This window comes from Drosophila ficusphila, unplaced genomic scaffold, assembly GCF_018152265.1.
Source record: "Drosophila ficusphila isolate 14025-0441.05 unplaced genomic scaffold, ASM1815226v1 contig_758, whole genome shotgun sequence".
NCBI classification, from domain to species: Eukaryota; Metazoa; Arthropoda; class Insecta; order Diptera; family Drosophilidae; genus Drosophila; species Drosophila ficusphila.
This window is the reverse complement of record NW_025064700.1, coordinates 449,669-463,709: the sequence shown is the minus strand read 5'-3', so window position 1 is coordinate 463,709 and position 14,041 is coordinate 449,669. Positions and strand designations below refer to the sequence as shown.

At 39.2% G+C, this 14,041-nt stretch overlaps 1 protein-coding gene across 5 annotated transcripts in view; it reads right to left on the bottom strand.

Annotated features, from left to right (window-relative positions):
- LOC108100585 (gamma-interferon-inducible lysosomal thiol reductase) overlaps nucleotides 1-14,041 on the bottom strand; it is a 43,715-nt gene that overhangs the window by 16,021 nt on the left and 13,653 nt on the right. For all 5 annotated transcript variants that reach the window (XM_043208879.1, XM_043208877.1, XM_043208878.1 and 2 more), the window contains one exon: nucleotides 11,773-12,120. In XM_043208879.1, the coding sequence (XP_043064814.1) occupies nucleotides 11,773-12,069 (297 nt within the window). In that variant the 5' untranslated portion in view covers nucleotides 12,070-12,120. The remainder of the gene's footprint in view (nucleotides 1-11,772; nucleotides 12,121-14,041) is intronic.

The window sequence follows — 14,041 nt, the reverse complement described above, 5'->3', positions numbered from 1 at the left end:
CTTCGGTTTGCCGAAGCTAGCTTCCTTTCTTGTTTTCTTTTGTGAAAAATCTTTACTTCCATATAAGGGCCTCCAAAAAATTTTTTATACGGGGCCCCGACAAGGCACGCCACTGCCCCTTAGCAAAACGGAAGTTGTTGTTGCCGACGGCAAATATTTTATTTATGAAATCACGATGGGGTCAATTATTTAAAAAATAAATACGAATTAGACTACTATGGTGTGAAATGAACATCAATAGACCAAGGAGTCAACTATTTTTTTCCTTTTGCAATTAAAAACCGATTTGATGTAGAACAAGAAAGGAAGCTAGCTTCGGCGAGCCGAAGCTTATATACCCTTGCAGTCATAAAATATTTCGAACAGAATACACAAAGGCCAAACAACATCGAAGCTACGACGAATTTTCTACTAATTTTCCATATTTTTGACTATTGTTCATATGGCAGCTATATGATATAGTCGTCTGATTTTGATAAAATTTAATTTGTTATTCAAGAGTCGTTAGAAAACTCTATATTCCAAAAATCATGATTTTCTGAAGAGAAATAACGATGTTATCATTTTATTTCCGTTAATTCTATATAGATTTTTCGATCTTTCCTATGGCAGCTATATGATATAGTTGTCCGATTTTTATGAAATTTTTTTATAAATCAAGGCTAGTTAAAAAACTTTGTTGAGTTAGCGAGCTTTTTCACTAACTATTTTTTGGCAAGATAACACAAAGATTTATTTTAGTTTTATAAAGGTGTATTTAATTAGCTCCAACGTAAATTATAACAAGTTTATTTTCGATTCACTTAAGTATATTTATTGAATACAATAGAGTTTATTTATCGGCACAAGGGCGGCGACAAAATAATACGAATTTATGCGCAGACAAACCCGAATTGGTTTGAGCGTTAAATGCAACGATCTAGCAACGATCTTGATAACGACGACAACTATTAACGACTGTTAGCTAACAACGACTGATGATGACTATTTTTGGCAATGCCGATGCAATGCAGCTGCATGAGCTTAACGAAGAAGTAAGAAGTGATAAATGATAAGCGAAGAACAAGCGATGGTTAAGAGAATTGCCTCGCAGGGCAAGCGAATTTAAGAGAGTTTGCCTCGCAGGGCAGTTTACAATAGTTTTTAGTTAAGATGTTAGGAAAACAAAAGCGATGTTATTTAAGTTGTTTGGGCTGGACCAAACAAACTTGATACTCAAAAAATCACAGTCGTGTGATGAAAAACAATGACGTTAACAATTAATTTCCATTAATTCTATATATCTTTGTTGATCTCTCCTATGGCAGCTATATGATAGAGTTATCCGATTTTGATAAAATAAACCGAAATTCAATAGTAGTTAGAAAACGCCATCTGGAAGAAATCAAGTCGATCTGATCAAAAACAACGGAGTGAGAATTTTTTTTCAATCTCTCGTATGGGAACTATCCGATATAGTCGGCCGATCCGGCTGGTTCCGACTTGTATACTGCGTGCAATAACTACACAACTATTCAGAAAGTTTCAGCACGATAGCTTTAAAACTGAGAGACTAGTTTACATAGAAACAGACAGACGGACAGACACACACACGTTCAATTCACGAAGCGATTAATATATTTCGTCCGCAAAACCGATGTTTAACGATTTGCTTGCCTATATGTGCACTGTTTACCATACATATGCAAAAGACCTTTTGCTTCAGTGAAAACGACAAAACGGTCTTGGAGCAACCAGAACAAAACCGATTTTTTCAAAATATCAACTGGATATAACCCCTTAAGCAAGGCGCTAGAAGGCAGCGCATCACAATGGTTATCGCAAGTATGTTTCGCTGGCATAACCTGGGCACAGTTTAAGGAACTGTTCTTTCAACGCTTCGTGGGAGTGGAGACAACCACAGCGATTCTACTGACGTTACAAGCCGCAATGAGCTACAACAACAACTGCAGGCTCTTGCATTTAAGAAGCGTAATGCGGCAGAGGATGCAGACCCAGAGCGGAAGAAGATCAAGTTCTAAGTGAAATGTCATCACTGTGGCAAGATTGGCCATAAAATCGCGGAATGCCGGAATCGACTGGAAAGAACTGGACACAACGCGAGGGGAAACAATCAGAACGGGAGCAGTAACTTCAGAGTGAAGAACGGGACCAACATACGATGTTTCCACTGCAACGAAAAGGGACACTACGCTAACTCTTGTCCAAAAATCAAAACCAGCGAGAACGAGAAAATTAAAAGAAAATTAAGCCCACAAGCAGCTAAAAAAAACAAATGCATCAAAAGTCACGAAGAAAATTGAAGCCACTGTACCAAACAATGCGCTAACAAGAAATCGATTTTCTATTTTGAGTGACCCAAAAGAAGATGATACCGCTCAAAAACCTCAGACCAAGCAACTAAGGCCACCACCAATCTTTGTACGTCAGGCAAATTGTTCTGAATTGGTAAAAAAAATAACTGATCAAATAGGAGCAAACAGTTTCTATGTTAAATCCTTAAAAAGGGGTAACATAAATGAAACAAAAATACAAGAGCACAACGAACAAGACTATCGATCTGTTGCCAAACACCTTGACAACGGAAAAATAAGTTACTACACTTACCAACTTAAAAGTTGCAAAGGACTACAAGCAGTAATAAAAGGTATCGAATCAGCAGTCCCTATATATGAGATCATAGCTGAACTTAAAGAAAAGGGATTTAATGTCAAACAGGCTATGAATATATTAAGGCAGGTTTTCACCTTGTAGGGCCGAAAAATGGCACTTTTTTAAAAAAATTGTTTTGAGAAAACGGTTAAAGAGAAAAAGCAGAAATTTTTAACTTTATTTGAAAACATCTTTATTTTGCGAAAAAAATTTCAAAATTGAAAAATCCCAAAAAGGGCGGGAGGGGGCGTTGCTCAGTTGCGGCATTTCGGCAAAAAAGGTGTCCCGCTTACGGAAGTGATTCAGCCAAAACGGGTAATCGGAAACACAAAAACCAAAAATATTCTTAAAGTGTACAGTAGTGTGCATAAAATGAACTAGGATCAGAAAAAAAATAAAAACTGCAAAAGTTATTAGCATTTGAAAAAAAATTTTCGATTTTCGCGCTTTTTTTCTCACTAGTTATTTTCCCAATTAAACAGTTTTTAATATTTTTGGATAATCCTAGTTCATTAGTTAAAGGAAACAATTAGGAACAATTAAAAAAAAAATTTGATGACGATTGGTTAACCCCAACGCCTTCAATTACTTCCGTAAGGTCCGAAAACGTGGTTCCGAGATAAACGCGTTTAAAGTTTTGGCTTCAAATGGCCGGTGCTCGACATGTGCTCAATGTAAAGGCCTGTAACTCTTGTAATTTTTCAAATTTTGATCTGAAATTTATTGAGCACATTCTTAAAACATATATCTATTCGAAAAGGCAAAACAAAAAAAATCGATTTTTTTCGACACAAGGTGAGAACCTACCTTAAATAAAAACAAAGTTCCGCAGCCAATGTTCAAGGTAGAGTTGGAGCCGGAAACTATGAAATTAAAAAATAATGAAGTCCACCCAATATATAAGCTTCAATATCTGCTGCACCGTAGAATCACCGTTGATGAGCCCCACAAGCGGAATGGGCCCGTGCAATATATGAATTGTCAGGAATACGGTCGTACGAAGACTTACTGCACTCTACGTGCGGTCTGCGTTGCCTGCGGAGATGCACACTCAACTGAGGCCTGCCCAATAAATAAGGATAACACTTCTGCCATAAATAGTAATAGTGGGGGAAACCACACTGCAAATTACATAGGTTGTACTGTCTATAAAGAGTTGAAAAGTCGACTAGGCCAACACATAACTGCAGCTCGAAATCCTGTAACCCGAAAAAGTTCTCCATTTATATCAACGACCACGATCCCGCGAGTCTCTTCTGCACAGGCTTTAAGTAACAACAACGGGGCGGACGCCACAGTATCCACAGTATCAGTTCAGCAAACCACTGCTGAACCAGATTCCAGAAACTACTGGCCAACATGCGAATGAAAACATACAATTGCCTAATGGCGTAGAAGCAATGTTAGTAACTATAACCAACACAATGGTAGCAATACAGCAAACGCTGCAGGAACTTATGCGCTCTCAAAATCTCCTTTTGGAGCTATTAATTAAACAAAAATCGGTTTAGATGGTTACCTTAAAAATATGTTTCTGGAATGCGAATGGCATTTCTCAGCACAAATATGAGCTCTTGCAGTTCCTAGATCAGTATGACATTGACGCCATGCTTATATCAGAGACTCACCTAACTAACAAAAACTACTTTCACCTAAATGGCTATTCATTTTATAAAACAAACCATCCTGATGGCAAGGCTCATGGCGGCACTGGCATACTGATCAAGAAACGCATCAGGCATTATGAGTTGCCATCATTCGCAACAACCTTTTTAAAAGCTACAGCAATACACATCGATACCCAAAGCGGTTTCTTAAACCTATCCGCTGTATACTGCCCACCACGCTTCTCCATTTCCGAAGATGAATTTGTACAGTTCTTTGACCGTTTAGGTGACCGTTTTATAGCGGCTGGTAATTACAATGCAAAACACCCCCATTGGGGCTTTCGTCTCACCAATCCGAAAGGAAGACAGCTGTACAACGCTATAATACATACATATTGGCCAACAGATCCTCACAAGAAGCCTGATGGATTTTGCCGTCACAAGAAGAGTGCCTAGAGGTCATGTTCATGTGGAATACTTATCAGATCTTTCATCGGATCACTCGCCCATTTTATTTCTTTTCTATGACCATCCACAGCTTTCTAAACGAACACATCTTCTAACTTCCAGAAAAACAGATTGGCTTAAATACAGAAAGTATGTAAGTACCCATATTGATGGCTTCCCAAACATGTATCAAAAAGAAAACATTGACAGCTCAGTTGAAGTACTAGTGTCTGTTATGGCAGCTAGCTCAACACTCCACACCTACTATATCGGCTTGCAATTTTAATTCTAATTTTAGCAAGAGTCGAGCTTCTGGGCATATCAACGAACTGCTACGCAATAAGAGAGGGCTTCGGAGGGAGTGGCAAGCCCACAGATCGCCTGCCTCGAAGGAGCGGCTTAAAATAGTCAACTATCTTCTGAGCACAGCCCTAGAAGATGAAAGTAATCGATCTCAATTATTCTATTTGCAGAATCTCTCCCCTAACAGTAGACGATATCCATTGTGGAAAGCTAAATCGGGTATATGTCCACCAATCGAAAGCGAATCGCCATTACACACAATCGCAGCAACGAAGAGGGGGCGAATGTATTTTCAGCGCATCTGGAAAACGCCTTCAAACCGCTTCCATCAACAAACAACTTTGTGCTCCCAACAATCATCACTCCAGAGGCTACCCTGCCTATCGCATTCGAATCTAGAGAAGTGACAAGAGTGATAGAGGCTCAGGAAAAAAAAGAAAGCACCAGGACACAATCTAATCTCCCCGAAAATGATTATGGAATTGCCGAGCTGTGCAGTAAATCTTTTCACCACGATATTCAACAGCATGATGAAATGGGGCTATTATCCACAACAAAAAAGTCTGTCATCACTATGATCCATAAAGCTGGAAAGGACAAGTCCTAGCCTTCATCATATAGGCCAATCAGTCTTCTGTCGTGCCTATCAAAGATATTTGAAAAGCTTCTTCTGAATCGTATAAAATAACACCTACAGTTCCATAATGTCATCCCAAGCCACCAATTTGGTATTCACGAGAAACACGAAACCATTGAACAAGTAAACCGAATAACCTCAGAGATACAAAATACATTTGAAAGTCGAGAGTACTATCCGCAGTCTTTCTGGATGTCGCCCAGGCCTTTGACCGCGTTTGTTAGACGGCTTGATTTATAAAATTCAAAATTTGCTACCACAGAACACCCACAAAATACTGAAGTCATATCTTGTGCATAGAAGTTTCGCAGTACGGTGTAAAGATTTCCTCTCCGATTACCATCTAATCGAGGGAAGCGTGCTTGGACCAACGCTGTATATAATCTACACAGCAGACCTTCCGACAACCGGTCTTACAATAACTTCAACATTTACTGATGAAAGCAACGCAAAATCTATCAGCTCATCTCGTGCTTTTGGAGAAATGGCTAGCAGATTGACGCATGAAGGTCAACGAGCAAAAGTGCAAACACGTTACTTTTACCCTTAATAGACAAACTTGCCCCCCACTATCTCTGAACAACATCCATATTCCACAAACAACGGAAGTAACGTATCTTAGAGTCCACCTTCATAGACGGCTTACCTGGAGAAGGCACATCGAAGCCAATTGAACACAACTAAAATTAAAATTAAATTGGAGTATAAGGTACTTCTGTACCATGTAGTTCTTAAACCAATTTGGAAGTATGGCTCCGAGCTATGCGGGAACGCATACGCATACGATCCAGATACAGGATCATCCAAACAGGCTGGCGCGGTTTTAATGTGTGGCTAGTGTACACACGACTCCTCTAAGAGATCTCCCCACCCAGCAACAATAGCAAGGGCCGTTATACCAAAAAAACTTAATTTTAATTAATTAATTACAGTAGAATCCGCTTATAGCGACTTTCAAGGGACCGACGATTTTTCGTCGTTATACCCGGAAGACACACTAAGCAGAAGGATTTAAGTGTATAAGTCTGTCTGGGGATCAATCAAGCCATCGAGTTTTCGTCGCAATACCCGGACGGACACTATAAGCGGAGTCGTTATAACAGGATTCTACTGTATATGTATTTGGCTATGATTTGAATACTTGTCGTTAGTCTCATTGAGAGCAGGTTCGATAATTAAATACCGTATTTGAAAAAAAAAAAAAAAAATGTTTTTAATCCCACAAGCGAGTTTGAATTAAATTTTATTAAAATCGGATAAATATATCATATAGCTGCCATAGATCGGAAAGATCGAAAAATCCATATAGAAATTGACGGAAAAAAATAATAACATCGTTGTTTTTTATCAGACAATTATGATATTTTGTATTTAGAGTTTTTTAACACTCTTGAAATTCGAACGACTACTTCATATAGCTATCATATGAACAATAGTCGAAAATATGAAAAATTAATAGAAAAATCGCCATAGCTTCGATTTTATTTAGCCTTTATGTATATACAGTCGAATCCCGATAATTCGTTCCCCTAAATCGAAAATCGCGATAATTCGTAAAAAATTCTGTCCCCTTGAAAAAAATCGTTAATTCGTAAAAATTCCATACATTTTGGTCCCCTCGTTAATTCGTAGTATTTGGCGCAACGCAAAGTATATTGAACCTCTTATAAATCGTAATTTTGTTTCGTAACCGCTTAAAAATCGTAATGCAATGCGAAATTTTTTGTAGTTAAAGCACCGTTAGATTTTGCAGACAGCTATGCCGCCTTTATGGCGCTATGCATTATGAATTTTGTGTTTCCCTCGTTGTTTTTCGTAAAGCTAGGAACACACGATGCAAACAATTTGCAGCAAGTTGAAAATAATTTGCAGCAAAATTTTGCACAAATGTTTACACCTATGCAAATATTGCAAGAACATTTCTTGCTTCAATCAATTTTTGTTTTGCACGCAAACTTTTTTTTATAATCTTGTGAAGAGACATCCTATAAAACGGAATGATTCTCGTATAATTCAATCAATTTAATCGTGTTCTCGCGATCCCACATATTGCTTTGCTTGCTGCAATATTGCGATTTAAAGCAAACAGCACATGCAAACAAGCAAGCAAATTATGCAATAAAGATGGCGGTAAAAAAATGTATACAGACGACAAGCAAAAAATATTGCTGCAAAAAAACTGTGCAAGTTCTTTGTTTGCAGCAAAATGTTTTCACTCGTGTTTATACGAGCAAATTTGGTTGCAGCAATCAACTTGCTGCAAATTGTTTGCATCGTGTGTACCTAGCTTTATAGGTTTAGAAAACGCAATGAAAAAAATAAAAGAAAAAAAACACCAAGCAATCAAAAATTACCAATTTTTTTAAAGATTGAATTTTTGTTCTTTATAATTTAATGTTTCTGCTCAATTGTTTAATTTTTGGTTATTATAATTTTATGTTATTGTTTAATTTTCCTTTAATTTGAAAAACGTACTGCTGGACAATTAAAAGGGACCAACCAGAAGCTAAATATTAAAGAAAATCTTTCATTACTAAGTAATTTATATATAAATTAACGTTTCATTTACGTGATCTGTATTTTTTCTTAATATTTTAAATTACTCAATAGAATAAAATCCTTGGCTAGCAAATTTTTTAACTGTTTATTTTTTCTTGCAATCACCAATTAAAGAAAAAATATCAAAAAAGTCCGTGTGACACGAAAAGCTTGAATTTTGTTGACCAGTGTTATCGGCAGATACGTATATACCCTTGCAGTCATATTTGATGAATGCTCATCAAATGCATAAAGGCTAAACAACATTTTCCATAAATTGGAATAAAGTGGCCGGTATGGCGACTCTTGGAATTTACTAGAAACTTCGTTTCTTGGAAATACGAGGTATTTCGCGGAATTGGTGACGGGTCAGTCGGAAAAAAAATCGGATGTAGAACTTGGAACATATTCTGGACTTGAAAAATGTTGGAGGAATCGGAGCCGCGGTATCGCGTTCCTCTATTCGACGGCAGTAATTTTGGGAATTGGAAATTCCGAATGGAAACACTGCTAGAGGAACTCGATCTCAAACAATTTACGGAAACGTCGCTGGAAACTCTTACAGATGAAGCGGAATCGGAAACCGAGGTGGAAAAACTGAAACGGCTCGACCGGAAGTGCAAGTCTCAAATACTACAGAGGATTGCGGACAGCCACTTGGATTATGCTAAGGAGAAGTACAGCGCGCATGAATTATGGACGTCCTTGAAATCTACTTTCAAGCGTAGAGGAATCGCAAGTCAATTATTATTAAGAAAAAAAACTGTTGACCACTAAATTTAATCCAATGAGTGAAACCCTAAACTCATTTTTTCTAAAATTTGATACACTTGTTAGAGAATTGCGTCATTCTGGTGCCACTCTGGAGGAAAACGACGTTGTTTGTCATCTGCTGCTCACGATGCCAGCAGAATATAATACAGTAGTGACGGCGATCGAAACTCTGGCTGCTGAGGACGTGGAAACTTCGTTCGTCAAAAATCGCCTCCTAGATGAAGAAACCAAGAGGAAGGAACTGAAACCTCACAATTTATCCAAGAGCGAGCCAAGCAAGACAGCTTTTGCAGCTGGAAAAGGAAACGTGTGGGGGCGTATTGGCGCACGTTAAGATGCAGGAAAGAATGGAACTGGATTCAGGAATAATTCGAACAATTTTCCTTATAAATGTTACGCATGTGGTCAACCTAGGCACAAACGTGTAAATTGTCCGAAGAAAATCCAAAATTCTAGTGCGAATTTAGCAAACGATGATGATTTTTGTGTTTCAGCCTCATCCTTTGTGGTGGAAAACGGAACAGAATTCGTCTTGGACTCCGCCGCATCAGATCACTTGGTTCGAGACGAGGAGGATTTAATCAACCCAAGAAAATTGGAACACCCTATCCTGATCAATGTTGCCAAAGCAAAGACGTCGCTGGAGGCCACGCATGTAGGGGATCTGGAAGTCCATGCTTGCAGCATGGTCAAGCCGTTGTTGCCTTCCTGATGTTCATGCGCCGGGGCGCCAACCCTGGCCCAGCGAGTCCCGGCAGGCCTTTCTCTTGGGACGCTGACCTCCCCTTCTCCATTTGCAGCGCATGCCAGACCGGCGACGGGGACCGCGCCACCAGCGGGGACGCCAGTAGCTGGAGGACCGACGACGAGCGCCGAAGCCCCCTCTTCGCCCCGCTGTTGCGGTTGTTGCTGCTGCTGTTGCGTTTGCTGCTGCAACAATGTACCCTCCTCTGACCCGCTTCTCGCGCTCCCAATTGCTCCTCAATACAACGTATCGTCTTCCCTCCTTCTACCGACATTTTGGCCGTCATCCCTCTGCGACTTCCTTCCGTAATCCATTTCTGGTACTTGATTTCTTGGTCCGAGAATCACGCTTGGGCGCCAGATGAAACGAACTGTTTTTTTTATTTTCGCTCGCTACGTAAAACGTGCGGATAGCTCAGTTGAGTTTTGTGTGTTCGTCCCACTAAATTTATTGTAGCGTGATCCCGAAACCAAGAAATACGCAGAAGTTAGGTTACATTTCGAATTATACGATGAGTTTATTGATCGTAGATTTACAAATTGATGTTTGATCTTGGCTCTGCTCTCTGGCGACTATAACGCCCCCCGTTGACGACGGCAATGGCTCCCGCGTCGACTCCTGCGGCGGCACGCCTGTCCAGCTTCCTCTGCCTTGCCGAGTCTTTCGAGCACCGGTCGCGTACTAGGCTCGCTACGAGTCTCTCACAACTTGGAGAATGTTAAGCAGAAAACCTTACTCGCAGGGCTAAGCAGCGTTGCCTGCAGTCAACACTATTCGCTCCACCCTGGAGTTCGGTCGGGATTTCGTCGGCCTGGGCCTCGGCAGGTCCTAACTCTCGTGTGGACCGACTTCGGGCACCTTTCGCACAACTCCCTCGGATTTCCGTCGGCTGGCCCTCAGCAGGTCCTCCATCTTTCATGTGAACCGACGATGGGTACCTCTCGCACAACATCCACTGGATCTTCGTCGGCTGGCCCTCAGCAGGTCCTCAATCTTTCATGTGAACCGACGCTGGGTACCTCTCGCACAACATCCACTTGCTCAGACTCCACCAATATCGTCGTTCTCAACTTACCTTGTACCCTCGGGATCTCAGCTTGGCAGTCTCAGCTTATGTAGACGTGACCGTCGTTGGGCTTCTCGACTCGGCAATCTTGACTCCGGATTTAATGGCACTTGGTATGTTCCTTGGGTTTCACTCGCGATGGTACGATCTCACTGCACGACTTTCACTTGACTGTCTTGCCGGGCCTTGGACACGACCGTCCTCCGATGCGGTTCCTTTCTAACTCCCCGCGTTGCACTTGCGCCGTCCTTTTATATCCTCTGCGGGTTCCGTTATCCTCTCCAGACAGCTCACGTGATCGCGTCCAAAGTGCATCGAGGTCCCGTTAATTCACGGTGTCTCCTCTTTGTGCAAACTCACCGTTATATGGGTCCAAAGTCCGCGGATTCACCGTTCGACCTCGATGCCCTTGCCCACTGGAGTCCAAGGTCCAGAGTGGTACCGATATTTCCCTTTTTGGTACCCACTCTTCCGCATGCAGCTCCTCCCGCTGTTGCTATGCAGCTCCCCTGCACTTAATATTGTGAGGAGTTTTACAACTCCTTACATTTGAGAACACTAAGTATCAATTGGCGAAACTTATTCTCTACAGGCGAAGCTGCGGAGGCTCTTGCTAGTTTTTTCTAAAGTTGCAATTTTTATACCTTTGCAGAGCAAGAAATAATCATTGAGCCTCAGAAAATTAGCCCTTGCCTGATTTTTCTTCAATTGCCATACCTACATTTCGTAAATCAGTTCGAAAGTAAAATGATACGGCTCTTTAGACTGCGTTAGTGTTATTGCTCGGGAAAAAATAAACCTACAGAATTCGATACCGGGCATAAATCAAGTAACCAGTCAAGTGAGTTACGAACATGGTTTACGCGAATCAAAGGTATGTCAGAAAATTTTAAAACAATTATTTTAAGCTACCCAAAAACAGTGGCCTACCAATTTTTTTAAATCATACATTTTATTTATGCTCTTTTGTGTTTTATTAAAAGGTTTAAAGTAAGCTACTAACCTTAAGCATAGCATCTTGAGGTACACGGTTATCTGTAATCATACATGTTGCAACTTGTAGTCGCAGAAGGGGGTCCCTTATTAAACTTGCAGCACATGCATGGTATATATTAGCTTGGCATTCTATAGGTCCGTGCTGACAATCGAAAGTTGTTTCGTCATTAAATTCGATTGTTGTTGCCTTGCCATAAGGCGCAAGATGCACCTCCATAATTGAGGCAGCTACCTTAAATGTTGGAAGTAGCTGCTTAGTTAGAAAATGTTTAGAGTCTGGACACAAAGCCTCATAAAACACCATAACCACCACTGGAACTGACTCCCGCTTATTACTTTCTAAGAAAAGTTGTTTCTGTAAATAAAAGAAATCAGAACTTTGTATGTTAAAATACAGATCGTTACTTGTTGCGCATACAAGACCACTGTCTTTTTAACTATAATTATTAGAGTTGCCACGAATAGTGATCTAGCCGAATACCGAATGTTCGGCAATGCTATCAGCCGAAGCGCACAAAGTACATGCTACGTTGTTGCCAGTTTAGCTTATTATAAGCTAGTTCTACTATATTTGAAACTAGAAAAGCTGCTAGCTTATTTGAAATTTCGAATTCTGCTAAAATGTATATTTCTTCTCCCGCGGGTAGCCTGTTAGTGAGAGGCTGTTTTCTGAAGCTGGTATTGTTTATGACGAAAAGCGTAATCGTGTACTACCGTCAAATGCTGAAAAATTTGTGTTTATCCATCACAATTTTCCGCTGATGAATTTTACTTATTAAGGGGCAAAACTAGTGTGCCGTCCTAAAAAAATTGTGATTTTTGGGAATTTTTATAAAAAAAACTTCTTGATCAATTCTTTTCAAATTTTCAGAATATATTTATACATGTTTTAAGAATGTATAGTGAAATTTTTAAAGAAAAAAGTTAAATATTTTTTAAGTTATAGTCGATCTCCACGGCGCTAAAAAAAAAAGTGCCTTAGGGGGTTATATACCTTTTTCAGAATCAAAAAATCGAAAAAAATTTTATGATTTTTTTTTTGATGTACATACTTTCAACAATTTTTCTGCAAAATTTTTTAGAAATCGGGGCACTAGAACCTAAGATACAGCCGTTCATAGCGCACGGTGTGCATGACTACCTAATGTCCACCTAAAACTTTAAACGCGATTATCTCGGAATCGCATTTTTGAGAAAAGGTCGTTGCGGTGAGCACGATATCTCGGTAACCACTACATCGATCGATTTGAAATTTTGGGGGATTGTTTGTAGATACAATAGCTAGTTCGTGAACGAAGGAATTTTTTTTCGATAAATTTTTCTATTTTTTTGGGGCGAAAAACTAAATTATTAGACCTCGAAAAATCGGTTTTTTTGAAAAAATAATCACTGTAACTGTAAAAATTTTTTTTTCGTAAAATCCTTCGTTCACGAACTAGGTAACACTATAACTAACGTAGTTTTTTTTTTTTTTTCGTTGAGCCGTTTTCTTGTTTTCATGCTCACCGTTAGCCACTACTTAAAAAAGGACTTCTGCGGCAAGGACTATAACTTCCACAATTCTCAAAATTTTCACTCGAAATTTTATACGAATTAAGTTAAGGACACGTACTTTGATAAAATGTTTATTGAATTTAAATAAAACAATGGTAACATGCTAAAAAAAAAATAAATAAAAACCCTGTATTTCTCTGGTGAAAAAGGTATATAACCCCTTAACTGCTGCAGTGATTCCGGACCTCTCCGTGGACGTTAAACTAGATAATATTTTCCATACCATGAACTACGATAAAAAAAAAATATCAAAAAATGAGAAAATGGCAGCGTTTAAAAAAAAAAATCGAATTTTAACCAAAATTTTGGTCGTTTTTGGCCTGCCAAAATTCTATTTTTGATGGGATCAAAAAACCGATAGTTCATGGTACGTAGAACTATATAAAGAACATGTAAAAAAATTTGGTAGTGATCGGATCACTAGTTTTTGAGTAATCACTGCAGCAAATTCGGAAAATGCTGATCGTATTCACTGTTATACGAGCGGCTGCTCTTAAAACTGCTATAACTCAAAAACTATTTGAGATATCGATTTGAAATTTTAATATCTTATTTTTAAAGGTGGAATCTACCGAAATATGAAAGAAAAAAAAAAATTTTTTTAAAAAAGTCACAAGTTGTGCCTTTTAAAATATTCTAATTTGATAATAAATACAAGTTTTGATTAATGGGATGTGTTTTTTTTCCATGATTTGTTACTATTCAGCATTTGGCCGAATAGT